Source organism: Syngnathoides biaculeatus, chromosome 11, assembly GCF_019802595.1.
Source record: "Syngnathoides biaculeatus isolate LvHL_M chromosome 11, ASM1980259v1, whole genome shotgun sequence".
Classification (NCBI taxonomy): domain Eukaryota; kingdom Metazoa; phylum Chordata; class Actinopteri; order Syngnathiformes; family Syngnathidae; genus Syngnathoides; species Syngnathoides biaculeatus.
Genome location: NC_084650.1, coordinates 21,922,986 through 21,943,760, shown reverse-complemented (window position 1 = coordinate 21,943,760; position 20,775 = coordinate 21,922,986). Strand labels below are relative to the sequence as shown.

At 42.2% G+C, this 20,775-nt stretch overlaps 1 protein-coding gene across 2 annotated transcripts; it reads right to left on the bottom strand.

Moving 5' to 3' along the window:
- Positions 1 to 470: 470 nt before the first annotated feature.
- sh3tc2 (SH3 domain and tetratricopeptide repeats 2) lies at positions 471 to 19,576 on the bottom strand. Of its 2 annotated transcripts, XM_061834646.1 has the most exons (23): positions 19,417 to 19,576; positions 19,046 to 19,130; positions 15,716 to 15,814; positions 14,390 to 14,515; positions 12,944 to 13,071; positions 12,675 to 12,780; positions 12,401 to 12,544; positions 11,288 to 11,483; positions 11,103 to 11,176; positions 9,718 to 9,913; positions 9,486 to 9,622; positions 9,309 to 9,359; positions 7,980 to 8,284; positions 7,055 to 7,249; positions 5,504 to 6,364; positions 5,194 to 5,414; positions 4,723 to 4,889; positions 4,020 to 4,197; positions 3,786 to 3,936; positions 3,196 to 3,318; positions 2,959 to 3,109; positions 2,683 to 2,879; positions 471 to 1,754 (listed from the first exon to the last, which is right to left on the bottom strand). In XM_061834646.1, exons 3-23 carry the CDS (start codon positions 15,723 to 15,725, stop codon positions 1,143 to 1,145), a joined length of 4,329 nt encoding a protein of 1,442 aa, XP_061690630.1. In that variant the 5' UTR covers positions 15,726 to 15,814; positions 19,046 to 19,130; positions 19,417 to 19,576; the 3' UTR covers positions 471 to 1,142. The 2 variants fall into 2 exon arrangements, with proteins under 2 accessions (XP_061690630.1, XP_061690631.1); XM_061834647.1 differs by lacking the exons at positions 12,944 to 13,071; positions 14,390 to 14,515; positions 15,716 to 15,814; positions 19,046 to 19,130; positions 19,417 to 19,576 and having other exon boundaries at positions 472 to 1,754; positions 11,288 to 11,466.
- Between the last annotated feature and the right edge of the window lie 1,199 nt (positions 19,577 to 20,775).

The window sequence follows — 20,775 nt, the reverse complement described above, 5'->3', positions numbered from 1 at the left end:
ACTATTAAGACTTAACACATGCTACCAATATAATTGATGCTTCCATTTTTTTTTTCTTCCATAGATTTCACATTATGTACATGCAAATGAGGCAATTAGGCAGACTCATCGGACTTTAGTGGTCTTCCACATGATGCAAATAATTGGAGGGTTCTGTGGCACTGGCCACAAGCACTTTTTGACTTGGACTGCCCTCATCTGGCTGAGCTGGAGAAACAAATCTTCAAGTATGACTTTTATTTTGGCAAGCGTGATATTCTGGAATCGTTTTAGTAATGAGTACTTGTGTGTGAAGCAACAGATTGTGGACTGTGGAAATGGACTCATGTCAAAAGAGTAAATACCATGAAGGTTTGTGTGTGACATTTATTTTTATAAAAGTTATTTAGAGATGTGAGTTCAGAGAGGGTTCTAGTTTTGTGATTGTATTTTTATTATTTCAAAACTTTGATAGACCAGTAGCTGTGTTACCCCCATTGGATGAGTGCCAGGAATCAGTTCTATTCCAAATATATAAGCAGGCCCAAGGCTAGAGAATTTTTGATACATCACTTAATTTAATGTGCATGCATTTGGAATCCGGGAGGAAACCGTCGTACATGGAGAAAACCCACACAAGCACAAGGCCGTGAGCTGAAATCTGAACCCTGTACCTCAAAGGAGAGGCAGACCAATTAATCACAAGGCTTATGTGGTGACAGAACCCCTTGTCTGAAATTTAAAAATATGAACTTGACCTAATTCAAGTCTTCGTAGTCCAACCGAGGAATACAGTAATTAAAAAAAAAAGTATCGTGAGTGAAAAGCACAAAATAATGATTGAGTGTCCTCAGTGACAATATTACATCAAAATAATTTATTGATATTGTCATCTTTTGAAGGGTATACTCATAGATTTAGGCTTGGACATGTCACAGAGGTATAAAAGATGTAGAAAATTGCAACAATATTCTAATATGCTAACTACATCATAAAAAGGCACCCAATTGATTTTTTTTTCTTGTTCTGTACAACAAGTGCCATTTTGTTCGAACATTCTATTCGGCTCAGACACATGACTAGAAAAAAGAAATTAAGAACTTAAAGTGCCACAGATTTTTTTTTTTTTTTTTTGGTGTGTGTGGAGGTCCATGTGAATCCACTCAGGATGGAAAGTTATCTGCACTGCTGTCTATCTGAGTGGCATCTTTCTCCTCAAGATGAGGATCCATGACCGTTTCCTTCTCAGAATGGAAACTGATATTACTTGAGGTCCAGTCGTTCCCATTTATCTGTTTCGGGGAAGTTTGCACAGTGTCCGTGGAGCTGCAAGAGTCCGACATGTGCTCCCTGGCTGTGTCAAAGGAGTCAGTCAAAATACTCTCGCAGTAAGACTGACTGGTGATAAATGCCGAGATGTCCGGAGGTGGAATGCAGTCATCCTCTCTCCCGTCATCAACTTCATTAATAATTTCATTGTCGCTGTTGGTATCTATTTGCATCCTGCAAGTTTTTTGGAATGAGTCACCGTCACAGTCTGCACTAGTATCTTTTCCAATATTGTTGTTCACAGCAGAGTCCCCTGCTCCTGATAGTACTCTCTTCAGGCTATGGGCTCTGTCGCTGTACAACTGGCATAGCTGGACGTCAGGCACGTGGTTGCTGTGGATCTCCGCCAGTTTCATATACACGACGTACAGAGCCTGGGGGTTCGCTCGATCCTCCAGGGCAGCTGCCAGAGCAAGGTGGAAATAACCCAACGCGTCTAAAGAATCCTGGCAGAGAAGTGTATGGCATTAGAAGCGGAATTATATTTGGCTAATCTAATTCAAGAGGTAAACCAAATGGGTTCTGAAGTACTTAGGAACTGCAAAGCCATTCAAAACAGAGTACTTTGAAGGACAAACAATCAATTAAGGTATTAGTAGTTGTAATTATAAATCTAATGATTGTAATTGTACCCTGTTTAGTCCCTGACCACAGCTAAAGGCTATATACTGACTGAGTGACAGTTCAAAGTGAATATTTGATAATACAATCTTTCATGGCAGACATCAGTGACTCAAGACGTACTGTATTTATACGGAGTCAGATGGATTTGGCAAAACGTTTCTCCTCTAGTCTGATCTGATGCTCCTCCCACATCTGATCACGTTTTCAAGTTTATCCCACTTCATTGTAAAAGGGATATTTCTTGAACAAAATTCACCTATTTGTAGAATTTGTTTTAACCTACTTGACATTATTCTCTGAAAACCTCACATATTTGCAAAGACCGTGTTCAGTAGGAACGTAAGCAAATCTATTAATGGTCGGTGTCAACTACTTGCAAACTTTTGCTATTTGCGGCAGGGGTCGTCCCCCTTCTTCCACATACTAACAAAATGTTATGCTAGCATGAAATTCAAACTATAAGCCACAACTTTTTTTCCCCAGAGCTTTCACCCCTGATATTTAAAGGACCTACAGCATGCAGATGGCCTATGTTTCACAAACAAGTTCTTTTTATGTATTTATTTAAAGAAAATGTCCAGTACACAGAAGCTTCATGAGCTTGGAAACCCACCACATTTCACATCAGCCTTCTCACTGACTCATCGAGTAAGTTGATCACCTTTCATATTTTTAAGTTATTGTGGATCTCCCAAAAATTCAAATCTTGTCGGCATTTTGAAAAATTGCCAATCCCACTTTCAACTGTACCTTGAGTTTGTGCAGAGTGAGGTTTCCCAGCCTGCAGTAGACCTGAGTGTAGTAGCGAGCCTCCATTTGGTGTTGCATGACAGGCGGACAGAGAGACAGGGACTTGAGATAGTAGTTTTCAGCCAGCTCGTAGTCCTGAAGGCTGTAGTAAACTGTCGCCAGTCGATGGTACGCTGTCCTCTCGTTCATACACATACCTGCAAAAATAATTATGGAGCTGCTGCACTGTAGCTGTAAGATGATCATAACAGTCAAGCTCGGTGGACACGCTCATACCGGTTTTGTTTGCCATTTCCACCGCGAGTGAAGCATATTGCAGAGCCTCTTCCTGCTCCCCCTGGTCCATCAACAACTCTGTTAGTTTACTCAACAAGCGGAACTCTGAATGGACATCTTTGATACTTCGGGAAAATGGTAAACCGCCATCCTGCAACCCAAAGTGAACAGAGAGGTCACCCCTATGTGAATTTCAAGTCAAGTCAATTTCAAACATATTGTGCATTTTCTATTTACCCTGTAAAAAGGTATTGATGCCATTCTGTTCCGGTGCCCTTTAAAGTAGACATCCCCCGCTTCTTCATAGATGCTCATCGAAAAACGGGGGTCGTTCATTCTAAGTGCTGTCTTCACAGCTGCCTGTCAATCACACATTTGTTTGATACCATTGACTTCTATCCATCCATCCAGCCATCCATCCATTTTCTTTGCCTCCTATCCTCACAAGGGTTGAAGAAGTGCTGGAGCCTATCCCAGCTATCAACGGGCAGGAGGCAGGGTACACCCTGAACTGGTTGCCAGCCAATCGCAGGGCACACGGGGACAGACAACAGTCACAATTGCAATCACACCTATAGACCATTTAGAGTGTCCAATTAATGCATGTTTAGGGATGTGGGAGGAAACCGGAGTGCCCGGAGAAAACCCACGCATGCACGCGGAGAACATGCAAACGCCACACAGATGGGGCCAGGATTTGAACCCTGGTCCTCAGAACTGTGAGGCCAATGCTCTACTGCTCCACCCTATTTATTTATGTGAGATTTTAAAAAATATCAGTATATATATTGTGGGCATCAGGCAATCACACTATCAGCTCTCCTCACCTGCAGGTACATGTCAGCCAACTCATCCTCCTTGATGAGGTAATAGATCCTTCCCACCTGCAACCAGGTCTCAGACTCTTCTTCTCTCTTGCCCAAATCAATGGAAATCCTCAGACTTTGCTTGGTGTAATCCAGAGATTTACGAGATGATCTGGATCACACAAGTCAGAACTATTTTTGTCTTTGATCATAAAAACAAAGATTGTGGAAAGTTGAATTAGAATATAAACTGACCTTTCAGTATTTAGTGAAAGGTAAAGACTGCTTAGGATTTCAAGGTATTCCCCTTCAAGTCTTTTGTCCTTCAGTTCTCTGGCTACTGACACACAGTGTTCATAATAGACAATGCTTTGGCCGTAGAGCAGCATCTCGGAATACAGTCGACTCAGGACTTTGGCCACCACTAACTGACCTATACAGTAAATACAGGACATTCATCTGATATACAGAATGTAATTATGAAGTGTTGTTACATAGTTTCTCCGCCAGAGGGAGGACAAAGTACAATTAGGTCAGTGGTTCCCAAACTTTTTTTTGCAGCGCCCCCTTTTTGGAGATTAAATTATTTTCAGCCCTCGCCCAACACACACACACACACACAGACACCCACACACTTTTTTTTATATAACTACGCACAGGCTTAGCTTGCAATGTTCAATAAACACAAACACTGGTAACCTATAGTTGAAAAAAATGACTGTCAGTTTATCAAGCCACCAAGAATAAAGAAAAATCAAAACTTTTTTTTCTGTTAATATGTAACATCTTTCATCATTTCATTTAACGACATTTCAGTGGCTGATGTGGGCTTGTGTGTCCAGTAGTAAAATTATTTCCATCTGCTGGGTGTAACTTAATGATGAAAAGTGTTCATGGTAGCCCCAGTTTGAAAACCACTGAAAGAGCGCATGTTTTTATCGTTATTCTTTATACTTACTGGGCAGGTTTCTAGCATGCAGTGCAATCAGAAGTCCCATTTCAAAACAGGACCTGATGTGGTGACTCTTCCCCCTATTCTTGTAGCTCCTCCCCAACCAAAGGAAGATCTGCACAGGCTCCTCATCTGTGGGGCTCTCCCAGATGTTAAGAAAAAGGTGCAAGGATCTGGAATAACAACAAACTTGTGAAACACTAAAAACATTGGCAGTGGACTGCTCTGCTCGGCTGTGAGTTAAAACCGTTGTAAATTACACCTGGCAAAATGCTAAGAAAAGTCTTTTCTCCAGTGTCATTCAAAATCACGGTTCTTGATCTACACCAGAAACATATATTTGAAGATGAGACCACGCCCACACTATTCGAAAAGCACTGGTTTACACCGAATCTATATATCCATACCATATGTACATTATCCATAGACACAAATTTTAGTACACGTTCTGTACATGTGCATTCAAACAAGTCTGACCTGACCAAGAAGTGTTCTGCCAATGTCGACGCCCCTGTATCCAGTGCCAGGCAGCCTAGGTTGGCCAGTGCCAGGGCTTGGTTCCTCTGGTTTCCACTTTCGCGGCCTATCATCAAAGCTGAGTAAAGATGCCAGCCCGCTTCTGGTATGCAGCCCTGCTGCCTTAGACATAAAGCCAAAAGATTGTGGATGACGCCTCTTTGAGTGGCGCTATCTGTTCCCTGCAGTGTGGTTGAATAGGAAAACAGAACAGTCTTTTAAAGGAAAGAGCAAGTGCAGCAACAGAAATTCAGTATGAGTGTTTTTGTACCTCAAGCGATATAAGAAGTGGCTGTAGGACACCCTGGGCCTTCTCAGCTTGCCCTGTTAAAACCAGCAGCCAGCCAAGCAGCACAGAGGCCTCAAAGCCTTCTTCCTCATTGATAAAACCTCCTGTCTCCACTGCTCGTTGAGCACATTGTACAGCCTTATCTAGGGCACCATACTGCTGGTAAACTGAGGCCAAGCCGAGACAAAGGTCCCTCTGCATCTTTAAGTCACTCACTTTCTCAGCTATAGCCAGTGTCTGCAGGAGATAAACCACAATCTGGGCGGGGAGCAGGGAGGTTCCTTCCTTCCAGAATGGGTTCAGGCGAGCTGAGTTCCTAATAAATCTCTCAATCCTCTGCAAAGCGTCATGGAGTGTGTGGTCTTGTCTTGAATCGAGGCTTAGAGAAGCCAGAACCAGGTGAGGCATGTATTTACGATGATAGAGCAAGCTCAAGAGCCAGTTGAGGTCCAGAGGTGCTACAGGAAGTCCATTGTTTCCCGAGAGGGTTGAGGAGAGGAACTGGAGGCGCTCAACAAAGGGAAGCGCATCATCGGGTTTCCTTAGAAGCAGGAAGAGGCTGGCGATAAGGTAGCACACTCGGGCTTCCAGATACTTATCGCCCATTACCATGGATCTCCTCAGAAGCAGCTTCAGCAGCTCAATTTCATCTGATGATGTGTAGGTATGGTTAGGAAGACAGAGCAGCATGGCGCTGGCTTTTTCCAGGGTGAGGGGCAGCTTGTCTGTCATACGCTGCTTCAGGTAAACTGCTGTGAGGTTGGTTAGGAGCGCGATCAACAGTGGCGTGTCACTGAAATTGTCCACAGCAACACTCAGCGCTTCTTCATAATATACGCGAGCCTGAAATAAAAAGGAAGGACAATCTCAGAAAGGATTTTCATCAGTGATAAATTGTAGTCAGACAGATACTACAACAGAGCGAAAAGAGGATGTAAAATTACCTATTAATGGAATTATTGTATTATACGGCAGTAATCAAGTTGAATAGTAAGTAAATGTTGAATGTTGTTTTTTTGTCTTCAGTGGACTGCACTGCATCATCCCAGTGTTTTTATCTATTTTGTCACTGCGAGAATATCATTCTGTATGCAATAAAATACAATCATTATTGTTTTTAATATAGGTTTTAAAAATATGTGCGTGTATGATGAGAATGGGGTTAATTTCATGGGAAGATATTTATGGATGGGAATGCTCGCATCAAAATTTGGTGAAATTACAATGACAATAAACAGCTCTCAGTATGATAAAATGTTGTTTTATGTGTCGAATACATTCATCCGTCCATGTAATCATTCATTTCCCATCACAAGGGTTGCAGGTGTGCTGGTGCCTATTGAGCATTATAATCTTTAATTTTGATACATCTCCTGTATTGGATTTCATTTGATATTACACATAGACATGAAGTAATTCTGACATACTCTAAGTATGAGTAGGTTCTCATCGGATGAGAAACAGTATGCATAACAAACACGTGTTCATTAAAAACACAAATGGAGGATATACAAATAAGATAATCTAAACAACCTGAGATAGCTTCAGCTTCCTGGCACAGAGTCTTCCCAGAAGAAAGCATGCTCGCCTATGTGCCCAGTGCATGCCCATCCTCTTTGCACACTCCCTCACGCTCTCAAGCTGCCCTGAGAGCTCACCCTCATCCTTCCCATTGAAGGTCACCCACAGGAAGGAATATTGAAGGTCATACAGGGGCAGGAAATCTTCCTGGAGGGGGCGACAAGCACACAAAAGAGTCTCTTGGCCGCTGTTATTCTTCAGTGTAAAATAATTTTGTGGGACATAGATAAATACAATTATCATAATTATTTTCTGTCAATTATCTCAACACCACAATTATTAGTTCAGTAGGACTTATTACAGAGAAAAGAATGTAAATATTTTTTTAAATCTGATATAGATGCCACATAATTATTATTTTTTTAATTATCATCATGTGTGTGGCGTGCTCCAAGAAACTCAACACACCAGACCACACACAAAGATTCCATTGTACTGCTTATCTTGAATTCTCACGTGATCACATGCAGTATCACAAAACCAAAGAAGAAGAAACACTTTTGGTTACACGCTGATGTTTCCCAATTGTTAAGGAACGTTATCAGAGGTAAGAACCTTGTAAAAATGGTGATGTCCTTAAAAAAGGACGAGCTTTGGAAAAATAATTCTTGCTGTCTGAGGAACCCACATTTATAAAACAACATCAGATCGAAGGACAATCTGACAGGATCCTTTTATAAGACATAAGATTGTCTGAGGTTTGACGTGCTTGGTCAGGAAGGGGCAGAATGGGCACAAAAACAGTCCGACTGTCTGTATGTGTGTAACGGGCCCAAGAGAGAAGTTCATTGCAATTAACTGTTTCCCCCTTAAGCTAATTTACAAATGGCTTTGAGCGCCTGATTTGTAACAAGTGATGGACTGGAACTTAACTGACCTGGAAGTGGTCATGGTTTAGCAGAGCCAGCGTTGGGTCACTAACTTCTGACTCGTCCCCCTCCCAACTGGTTTCCTCCAAGAAGAGAGGGAGCTCCTCCTGGAATTCACTGAGGTCCCTGAATGTGTCATCGAGAGTGAAGGACAGGCGCTCTCCCTCCTGTGCCAGAGGATTGTGGGACTGATAAACAGACACGCGGGGGGACGAGTGTGATAGCGATGGGCGGGGGGAGGAGTGGTATGGGGGCGTTCCACCGCTTTTTTCTGACATGACACTCTGACGTGTGCTTGCAGGGACCTTGTGATCTGAGAACAAAGAATATTGCAAGGACACAAGAGGTGATAGGACCCATTGTTTCGAACAGCCAGTCCTACTTTCTAAACTTTTCCAGTTCTTTTGGTGATAAAATCGTGGTGGGAGTCAATGACAAAACCAAGAAATGATTTCAAGTTTGTATTAACCAAATGGCACTCATAGAGTGTCATTCAACAAGTGTGTCACCGGACCGATTTGATCCCTTCTAGGATTTGTCTTCTGATATCTGTTTCACTAAAATACTATAAACTGTAGGGAGTTTCCATCTGTTATCTCAAGCGCATAACTTCAAGTCAGGAGGCGCGTCGGTACCTTCCTTGATATGTTTGCAACGCCTGATAGTATAAAGTGTGATAACAGTCGCTCAAGTGTGATAAAATATTGCTCAAGTCATGTTTAAAGCAGTGACAAAGTATCTATCATGATTATGCTGTTCAGTGGAACAACATGAACTAGAATGCAAATAAAAGCCATAGACTGGCTGTCAATCCATCACAAAACTATCATGAATGGGAGATTTAATGTGAAAAAGTGCTCCAAAGTTCGTTATATGAACCACTACATTACCATTGGCCCCCAAATTCCTACACCACAGGAATAGGGCCACTTCATGCCAAATGAATGATACACATATGAATTCAAAAAGTGATCTAAGGTCGTGCATCTTGTCATGCCAGCATATAAAATTGTAGCTCATCCACAGCAGCAGTGCCAATGTCAGTCATTAGAGGAAGAAAAATCTGAAGACAACCAGAAAAGGAAACTATTGCAAAGTAGAACGTCACATGCATCTCCGTCCTTGATACTCAGCGCAATATGGCAGTAAGCGAGCAACAAGGTTGAGTCAAAGTCATAGTTTTTTGTTTTAATTAAACAGCAAATGACTTCTATTTGTACGTAATCTAATGAATGTAAGATTTGAATAGCGTGCACAATAATGAAAACAAAAGTGTAACTGTATGAATGCATTCAAATAAATGGATTCAACTGCAAAACACAAATATGTAAGTTTACCACGTTTGGGCCGATTTCTGATGTACATGAAGTCAGACTCATCCAGCCTGTCTGGAAACACACATTTGGATAGTTTAGTGTAACCTGTGCAGCTCATAACATATATTTATACCACAATAAATCTATTTAGCAACAATGTTACAAGCTGACATTAAAGATGTGTTTTTGGAGCTTTACCTAGCCTGTACACAGAACTGATATCTGATGAGAAGAGCCTTTCCAGTAGGTTGCTATCACAGGGCTCGGAGCTGAACAGGCCCGTCTGAGCCAGCGTGGCTCGCTCCTCCTCGGTCAGAAAGACCAAATGTCTATCTCTGTGCAAGAGAACCGATGGGAGCATTCTCACTAAAGAAATAATGCACATCTGTATCAGATCGATATGTTTCAAGTCATAATTCAATCTATTTACAAGGAAATGGTGTCCAGAGGCTTGACGTGGGCCTTGTTGACGAAGCCGGTACAACCAGTGGAGGAGTGTTTTCCTATGAAGACCCGGAGGCCTTGAATTAGTAGACCCTGAATCTCCACAACATCCCCTTGACTGAGCTGGAGTTCATCATGGAAGTTTGGACTGTAGTCGACCACCGACACACATGAACCTGTCACTGCCATGTTTGATAGGGAGATAAAAGAAAAAGTTAAGTGATTTGGTGGAAAAAAAAGTTAGTCTGTGTCCTTTTTTCCCCACTTTCACCCACGGGCAATGATAACAAAACAAAGAAGCAAAAATTACACAAAAGGCAGTAAGACCTCAAAGGTTAACTTGTAACTCATTTTCACTGACAAGAAGACCCATAAGAAATGATTTAGAGTCCTAAAGAAGAAGTTTAGAAAGGACTACAAATTGGTGTTGCTGTAGAAAAAAGCAGCAACAGGTTTTTTTCTGCTTCAGGTAAAAGTGGCCCCTCGATTTCAACCAAGAACATTGCCCTTGACACAGGAACTCATGGAGTGTGACTGTGAACTCGTATAGATCCATCCATCCATTTTTCTGAGCCGCCAACCCTCAAAAGGGTCGTGGTAGTGCTGGAGCATACCCCAGCCGACTCCGAGCAAGAGGTTGGGTACATCCTGAACTGGCTGCCAGCCCATCGCAGGGCACATAGAAACAAACAACCATTCGCACTAATATTCACATCTACAGGCAATTTAGAGTCTTCAGTTAACCTGCTGTGCATGTTTTTGGGATGTGAGAACGTGCAAACTCCACAGTGGGGGGCGGGCTTTGAACCCCAGCCCTCAGAACTGCGAGGCAGATGCTCTAACCAATTGCTCCACAGTGCTGCTAACTCATGTATATGTTATGAAATGGTTCCTTGTAAAAGTGTGCGTATAAGCATGCATGTGTCATGTGCAAGGCTGGACCACGGCCAAGAAGGGCGTGGCCTGGTCACTGCTCCAAGTGGTTTCATCTATGACACCTGTCGCCGGTCACAGCTGTTATACATGAGGCACTGTGATTAGACCATGTGTTTAAGTTGGAGTATTGTCACTGGCATTTGCCAGTTCATTGAGTATGCTTTACTGCATCCTGGGTTACTCCGCCAGTGTGCCATAATAGTCCAGTCACGCTTTTGTTAGGCTCTTTAGTTGACTCACAGTTATCGGACCTAGTTTCTTGTTTTCTGGATCCTGCTTTCTTCGATTGTGTTGTCGTGCACAACTTAGTTTATATTAAAGCCCATTGAACATCATGGGTTCGCCTGGGGGTCCTGCATTTGGGTCCAACCCCGCACTGTTGGTTTGCGACAGCATGTGTGTGTGTTTGCATGTAGTGTAACAGTACGGTTCTACCAAGTGGATGATCAAATGGTTCCTTCTCTGTTGGCGAGCATCCTGCATAACCCGGGTAATTCCTCAGGAACCACCTGTCAAAAGGGGACAATTGCATGAACAAAGATGTTGGCCACCTGTATAGTAAAAGCAAGATCTGTATTTGAGAATTGACGAAATAAAAATAAGATGGGTTAAAATCTTACTGGTAAAAAGGGTAGGGAAGCGGCTGAGTGGCGTTGACAGGAACGAGGCCATGGCGTCCAGTGGAGAGCAGCGTACCCTCCCACATTTCCTCCTGTCCTGTGTCCTTCACCATGAGAAGATCATTCTTTTGGAAGGACAGCTGATCTTCGTCATCCTCGTCACTTCTTGTGTACAGCGCCTTAGCAAAGAAAGATCCTGTAACAATGTTTTTTCATTAATGTAACTAAAAGATAATTCATGTTTTAATTCTGTTTGTTGATCAATAAAACCCCTTCACAGATATTAAAGATCATCAAAAATCGTAGTGTACCCTGTTTCCCTTACAAATAGATGATGGGCATTTGAAAAAGACTCCATTAAAGTAGATCTCATCATAGTTTGGACGCACTTTAGATCTACTTTGCCAAAGGAGATAAAGGCTTTTTAAAAAATTGTATTTGAATTAACAAGCGGTACAGCAGGTAGGAGCACTTTGCTGTGAAGGAAAACTTTTACAAAGCTTATTCAGCAAAGAGCTTACAATGTGGTTCACTTGAGTAAAATGTGGACGCCAGATCAGTTGAAATGGGCTTGGTCAGCATTTATAAGGTTTTATTTTAATGAGAAAAATGTCCGGACATAAATAAGGCTTTACTATAGTAGCTACACACTATAGTAGCTACACACACTCTTATAGAGTAAATCTTTTTGCAAAGCTTAGATTGGGGGGAAACTGCTTTGGCTTTTTAGCGGAGTAACGATTCAGTCTTTACATCAATGTATTGATTTATATTCCTATGATCCAACTGCATCGATCTGTGCTTGGGAAGTCAGTCTTCCTGACAAAAACAGTTGAAACAACCAACTGTATCGATACTTGGAATTCACACATTGGATTTATGAAACATGCTTGTAATTCTGTTTACTTGGCTTTTTTTTCAGCGAGCACACAGCAATCAGCTTTCACCGATGTACTCTTCTACAATGCTACCTTTGTAATTCCTTTTCTTATCCTATTTATGAGATAGATGCTACTTCCGAAAGTGTGCTGAGTGGTTGTGTGCGTGTGCGTGTGTGTGCATGTGTGTGTGTGTGTGGTTGGATTAAGTAGTTAAGACTGAAGCATTTCATACCTTCCTGGAGTAAAAGCTCCAGGTAGAGGGTGGCCAGGTGATCCTCATTTACTGTTACATTAATCTCCAAGTCAATGAGCAGTTTTGGCTCCAGCCAGAAGGTTTGATCACAAAGGAAGTTTTCCAAGCAGCGTGCCACATAACCTAACATTCGGTAGATACAAATAACCTTTGTTGAGCCCAATAATAACAGCCACAATAGGAACACGAAAAAATGAACATCAACACAGCTAAATGTCATGATAATCAACAAATCACATAAGGAAAAACCTACCTAATGCTAGATAAGTGGAAAACTTCCAGATTTCTTCGACAGTTTTAAACGTGAGGACAAAGCTGTCCTTCTCTGCATGGACAGACACCAGACGTGCAGACAGGTCCTGCAAGAACAAATACTTCTTATCAGCAGAACAGAACATTCAACCTCGATTTCACTGTGCTTTGTATAAAAACACATATGATGCGATGGCTCACTGTAATATTTCAAGAGAAAAATGCATAGCAATATTTCTACATCTATTGATGACTGTCATTTTCACTAACCTTAAACAACTGGGTGACATCTTTGCTGTTGCTCTCCACTACTCGGAGCCGGGTGCGCAAGGCCTCCTGGAGAACCCGGTCAGGGTCCTCACTGGAGCGTCGGCGTCCAGTGAAAAAGAGCATTATTTCTAGACAGGATAAATACAATCATGTAAAACGGGAATCAACATAGCGTCCAAATACGGCTCAAAGTAGAAAAAAAAATCCTAAAACTAAGAAGGGAACCGTTTTACTGCTTGCAAGAGGAAAACTTTCAAAAAAATCATTAAAGATCTTCTCCAGCGGCTCATATTACAGTGAGATGCTTTGTGAGAACCCCCACGGTCCCTTGAGGAATAGCAGCACTATTAGACTGCTGACTGGCCTCTCCACGTGGCCATTTAAATCCATTTGAAAAACAAACTGCAGGATGTGATGGGCCTAAGATGCTGAGTATGTAAAGGTGTCCTCTGCGTATGCATGACGAAAGATTCCTAAATTGGTTAGTGAGTTAGTGCAAGTCTTTCTATCTATAATGATGTAAAAAAAAGGGCTACTGTGATCCTGTTTTTTATATGTCAAAGGTCCTTTTTCAGGCTACATGCAATAAATAGTAATTAAATAAATAAAATAAATGATTGCATTAAAAATATGAAAAAAACCACAATTTCCAAAATAAATAGTTGAATTAAAAAAAGCATGACCCCTTTAATAAATATACAGAGTAGGTTAATGACAATTTTATTTTTAAAGATAAACACAAGGAAATATAAATTGGATGTACACAATTAAGACTGTGTGCATATGTTCGTGTGTGTGTTTTTGTGTACCCGTGTGTGTGCCATTTTTGATGACAAAGACAATAACCAAACAGACTGGTATGTGACCCCAAACACAGGATAAATAGTCACAAAAAGGGTGCATTAGCAAATTATATCTATCTGAGTCGTATTTTCTGCTTCCAACCACTGTAACGTTACTGCCTAGGCACAAGACACCAGAAATGGAGCGTTCGAATAAAATACACAAAGGAACACAAAAGTAATAAATCCTGAAGCAAACCCAAATTACATCAATGAATATATGTTCGCGAACAATGAATGACTTTTAGGCCTTTCCTAAAGACTGTCTGTGTATCTTTGGCATGGAGACAAGTCGCAGCCCACCCGTGCTGATCTAACCAAAACGCATAGAAAAGGAAAACATTTCTCAACTCAAGCATACCTGCCTTGTGACAGGCTCACACCTCGTGTACCGGTGGCCTCACATACGCAGTGAATGGACCGGTTGACTACATACTGCACATTGCAAAGTGAAGCGTGACTTACTGCTAAACTACGATGACAAGAGCAATCTCATCTGATCTAGGAAATAGCCGTGACAGTTCAGAGGCCTTGCAGGTAGGATACGGCCTGGTGCCTGATATCAAGTTCCCTGGGTGTAAAGTAGACCATCACAAAATAGTACCTGAGGAGCATTTTTCACCCTGTGTCATCCAACTTCCTCTAAGAAAGGGCTCTTTCTTCTTCCAGTAGTTTTCTGGCTCCTGACGTCCTTGAAATGACTCCACCTGTGGGCCATCCTCATCCTCTCCTGCACATGATGAGACAACACGTTGCACACACCACATAAGATGAGCTCACAGGTTCGGATACAAATGCAGGGAGACCACAGGCAGACTTGGGGTAAAAATTGGCTTGGGAGTCATGGACAGACTCATGCAGTTTATCCGCGCCACTGAGGTCCCGGTTTCAATCCTGGACCCTTGTGTGTGGAGTTTGCATGTTCTCCCTGTGCCTGTGTGGGTTTTCTCCAGGCACTCCGGTTTCCTCCCACATCCCAAAAACATGCAACATTAATTGGACACTCTAAATTGCCGCTAGGTGTGAATGTAAGTGCGACTGTTGTCTAGTCTCCGTGTGCCCTGCGATTGGCTGGCAACCAGTTCAGGGTGTACCCTGCCTCCTGGCCATTGACAGGTCTGATGGTCTCCAAGACTCCTGCGACCCTCGTGAGGATAAGCGGCTAAGAAAATGGATGTATAGATAAATACATTTTGAAAAACTGACACTCTTTTGGCCTATAATTCATAGAGTAGATATGAACCTCCAAAAAGTAAAACTAACAAAATAAACAAAAGATGGTAGCTGGAATAGGCTTTGGCACTCCCGCGACCCTTGTGAGGATCAGCAGCTTGGACAATGGACATGGATATGGACAAAAGGACCATAGAACATTTTACACTTGAGACTACGTCAGTCCTTGGTTGCACATGTCATGGAAACAATGAGTCCCTCCAACCTCCAACCACGGAATACAGATACAGTAATCTTTTGCTATATCGCAGTTCTTGATTTACAGTCCTGCTATATTGCAGAGTTTTATTAGTTGTTTTATTTTTTATACTCTTTGTACAATGTTTTGCTCTTGTTCTTTGTCAGAATATTATATGTGTTTAGGGCTTAGAGTACATGTACTGTATATTTAACTCCAAACTATCATCACAAACGATTGTATTATTATTGTATGTATGAGGACAATTCACTTTCCATTCTGATTCTAAGACTAATGAACACTGACATTGTAAAACGTAGAACAATAAATATCTTGGATGAAAAAATATATAGACAAAACAGGTTAAGGTGCTGTTCCTAAAAATTGCTCTTCTACAAATATGAAATATTGGCAGAGCGGTATAACTAGTCAGTAATACCTTAACAGGCAATTCAGTGCCAATTATGTTTTCAGGTGATGACAAAAATTGCTGCATGCTGCTGCACCCCCATACCCCACCTTCAGTCATGATGTAATTTCCTGAAAAGTGTTGGTGGGTCCCCCCGAGAGCATATGGCGGTTCCCTCCACAAGGCATCCAGCTCAGCAGGAGATATGTCTGTAAAGAACAACACAACATTTCAGTGCTGGAGGACTCAAATTTTTCAAAGTTTATATAACAGACTGTTGCTTTCTCAGCAGGAGGGGATGGCACAGATGATATTAAATACAAAAATGTTAGTAAGGGGGCTTTGGGTTTGGCTTGAGGGGATACGACGGCATTGAGATCTCACTTCAGAGAATCCTCTAGACGCACACAGCCAACTTGCACCTAACTCCTGAGAGTCTACTCATTTTTACACATACGATGAACAAATTACGATAACAACTGCAGTTTTCTTTTTTTGACATGCTGTCAGTGCTAAGGTATCCTGCAAAGCTTTCACAAAGACAATAGAGTACACATGACATGATGTTGGAGAGGACAAGAGCCCATTCTCTTCCATCCTACGACACAAAACACAGCACTGACAGAACCGCTCGGGTTGCGCTTGCAGGCTCACATGCTTCTACAACACAAAAAAAAGACACAATGCCCTCCAGTGTTACCTTCTTGGCTTAGTGTGTTACCCATGTTGCACAAAGAATTATATTCCACTACTAGTCATGACAGTGGGGCCGGGTGGATTGGGACCGACCTGTGAGGGAGGAGAGGCAGAATTTGATGAGGGGTCCACAGCAGGAGGAGTTGAGCAGCGGTCTGCAGCAACAAGACGCCATCCGGCCCAAGAAGCCACTGCTCTCACTGATCAATGCCATCCCATCACATTCCCTCTTGCCTCTGGAACAACAATTTACTCTCTTCCTCTTCTCTGCAGGACAGGCCGGCTTCCCCTTCCTATTTCTGCACTCCTGTTCTTATCCTGCTCAGGCTTTCTCTTTTTCTTCCCTCTGCAGCAGTCTGTGTTGGGTATCCCTCCTTTACGAGCAGTATCTCTTCTTCTGTGTCTGGTCCGGCTTCGCTCTGCAGCCCCACTGTCTCTTTCTGTCTCCATCCATCTCCACCCACCAGTCTCTCTCTCCCCTGCCCAGTCAGTGTGTAAGTGTACAAAGTACTTTCTGCAATTGGTATGAGTGTGTGTAAGGGGCTGGCCTCGCAGAGATAGTGTGAGTGCGCGTGTTTGTGTGCGTACGTGTGTGTGGGGGAAGGGTGGAGTGATGGGACTGTTAAAAAATGCTCAGAATGCGTGTCACAATAGACAATGTGTGTGTCGTTTGTTTGAATTGCTGGGATGATGGCTGATCTGCACACTAAGGCAATGCTATGAAATGCCAGCCAGCAAGGTCACAGAAAAGCAGCCTGGCCATATAGATAAAGGATCAGTTTATCCGCATCCCAAATGTCTCTCTCCATCCTCTGGTGAGCAAGGGATGACATTAGCACACAAGGGCAAAGTCATCCTGCACCCACGATGAAAAGGGTGCAACGCTGTTTGGGGCTCAAAATGGTATAAAAATAGAGCTACTGAGTGAATGATGAATGTTGGGCTTTCTGTGGCTCCGCGTCAAAAAAAATATTATTTCTCCCAACCAAGACCAAGCAAATCATCCCACCATTGCCCAAACCAATTTTAACAATATTTCATCATCTGGAAGTGGAATAAGGTTATAACTTACTCTCTTCACATTTGACAAATTTATTATACAAACAAACAACATGTAGCAGCACACTCAGCAGCAAACAAAAAAAAGACAAAAGTTCTGCAATAGTAGAATGGAAATTTAGTTCCTCATTCGGTCACTGTATATTTTATTGTATTGTGTAAGCCTGTCACAGTGCTATGATAACTACAATCATAGGAAATAGAATAGAAACGCTTTGACAATTGATTAAAATCACCTCTGGGGAGATTTTGACAATTGAAAACTTTTTATCTACAATGTTTTTTAGTCCAACTTATTCCTTACCTTTTAGCTACAGCTCAACAGTCTGATTATAACTGGGTTTATTTATATTAATTAGTCACATAAAACTCTTTCTGGGTTTCTATATGTTCATGCTGGAACATATTTTAAGCACATCTGCCTCATCCTCATCGTCAGTAAATTCCGGTTCCACTATCTCGTCTGGTACTCTGGCTTCCTTCCACATTCTAAAAAAATAGATTTTAAGTTTAATGACGACTTGAAATTTCTCACAGGTATGAATGTAAGCGTTAATGGTTTTTTGTCCAATTTGCCTACCCGGCAACTGGCGACGTGTCTTTGAAGATGAGATGTGTGGCATAGTCAACATACCTGTTGACAGGTTCACAAGTCTTAGTGAGTTACAGAAATTGTTTAATGGCAGCGATTGCCTCAAAAGGCTGCACAACTCAAAACAAAGCTAGGGGCCCATTTCTGTCCAGGGCACTTTCATCAGTTTGTCTTTGAAAAGAGTTCTGTCGGGCCACAATTTGCAGCTATTTCAATGACTGCTCTTGGTTTTCTTTCTGTGATGAAAGGGAACCAACAATCTTGTCCACATGTGTGGAAAACAGAAATATGACTGTGAATGTTTTGAGTTCAAAGTGCTCTAATATATATCTTTAACTGTGTTTTCCATATATTTAGGCAACTGGATTATCTGTTTTTTGCCCTCTCCTGATCACGGGGACTGATTGTCAAAGAGGCCGAGCAGTGTCATCATGTCTCGTCTAAGCAGTGAAGGCTAAAGCTGTAAACAGGTTTGAGCTGCCAGGACATATTCTGACACTTGAATGCTAGCTCGCTTGTTCTCACAGCGCAACCGATGCTGTCTAATCTAATCAAAAAAAAATCTGCTCCAATCTGACATGGTCACATGCTCGCTCATTGCTACATGCCAAAAATTGGATAGGGGGCACAAGTTGTTATCAGTGCAAAAACCTGGTAACGAAACACAAACAACAATAAGCATAATCTTAGTGACTTGTGGTCATGGTGTAGAAATCACAACCTCTTCAGACCATTTTCCTAACAGATGGGACGTAAAAACTATTTTTCTCATAAATGTCTGCACACTCTGAACTAGTCTCGTGTCACTGAAAAGTTAAACAAGGTAAGCCACATACACAGCATGCGTAGCCTGTTCGCATACCATGAAAGAGTCAACTTGTCTTCCACACACTGAAGCCAAAAGTAAAATTAAGCCACTTTGCAGGCAACATTTCACCTATTAAGAGACAGATGGTAAAATCATTTGTGTGATTGAATGGTTCTTAAAAAGTTTTCAGGGCTTGGGTTTTTTTTTTTTTTTTGGTCTGGAGTTGTGTATTTGTAATATGTGGTCTGGTAATATGAGACGAAGGGTATATAATTTTAGACTTACCCACTGTTAGCTCACTTGCATGCCTGTGGGTCTAGCACAGTTCCATGAGATCCCCACAGTGTTGCAGAGCAGCATTTGTAGGCTACTATAAAACAAACAAACAGAAAATTTTAATTTTGTTTGTTTGTTTGTTTTGGGAGGGGGGGTGTTCGGGTTATATTTCTACTCCAGTATTTGACGTTATACTGTTAAATATTGCAAAATAAGTACAGCATACGACTCAACACACACGGCTCTAAATCTATTTCCCGCATGACAGCAGCATTTGGGAGTTCATGAATGAGTACAAGGTTCAGCTCTGACATCCGACACTTTTTGACACCCTGCGAGATTTCGGTATTGAAAGCCGAGGAGGGAAAGAGCCCATTTACCTCTTTGCTGTCGCCCTCTTCAAGCGATCCCTCTCGTGCTGACGCGACACGTGTTCGTTTCGCTTTCTGCGTGTCACCCTGCATATTTTCACCCTGCTCGCAACTTCACGCTGTCTGCAAGAAGAATAAAGACAATCCGAATCGTTAGTGGGAGTGCATTTGCCTTTAAACGCCACAGAGGCTGTCCCACATGGCATGTCACTGACGTGGACTCCTCCCCTGACGTCTCCCTCACTTCCCTTCAGCGCCAGACAGCTAAACTGACGCTCTGCAATAAACCCGCTATTACAATGGGATTGCCCATTTGACTGCGGTTATTTTTTTTTTCATCTTTAAAAAACACACACACATTCATGTACCCTGCGAGAACAAAGCCCGCCGCTTATTTCCTCATTCTGAAACACCAGTCACACCAGTTTGGGGTGAAGAAGGAGACACATCAGTCAGGTTTGTTGAGAGTGATGGATCACTGGTCTACATTCCAAAGGTGCTTAACCAGACCCTGCCGTTTAGTTCACACACAGAGCATCTGCAATTATGTCTTAATTCCTAATTGCTTGACAATCAATCCCTCCATCCATTTTCTAAAATGCATAACCTCGATTAGGATTGTGGGTGAGCTGGAATGTGTTCCAGTTCACTTTGAGAGGTAGGGTGGCGCTTGGACTTGCACTCTAATGGCAGAGCACGTATAGCCAAGGGTAAATTAAATCTTTAATTATCCTAACATGCATGTTTTGTGGCGGCACGGTGGGCTCAGCTGGTAAAGCGTTGGCCTCACAGTTCTGAGGTCCCGGGTTCAATCCCAGACCCGCCTGCGTGGGTTTTCTCCGGGCACTCTGGTTTCCTCCCACATCCCAAAAACATGCAACATTAATTGGACACTTTGAAAATTTACCCCTAGGTGTGATTGTGAGTGTGGCTGTTTGTCTCGATGTGCCCTGCGATTGGCTGGCAACCAGTTCAGGGTGTACCCACATCCTTGTGCCCGTTGACTACTGGGATAGGCTCCAGTACTCCCCGTGACCCTCATGCAGATAAGTGGCAAAGAAAATGAATGAATGAATGAATGAATGAATGCATTCATGTTTTGTGGGATGCGTGAGGAAGCCAGAGTACCCGGAGAACATGTAAAATTCACACATGAAGACTGAGATTCAAACCCACAACTACAGAACTGTGAAGCAGGCGTAACCACTATTTCACCATGCTCGTGATTACGCCGCCTGTATATATATCTGTATCTAACCTCATAACATTACCCATGCTACACATTACAAAGTGTGACTTATTTTTTTCATCAACACATGAGAGATAATGCAGTGGATTTGCCTACAAAATAAAATCTAAACTCTGGAA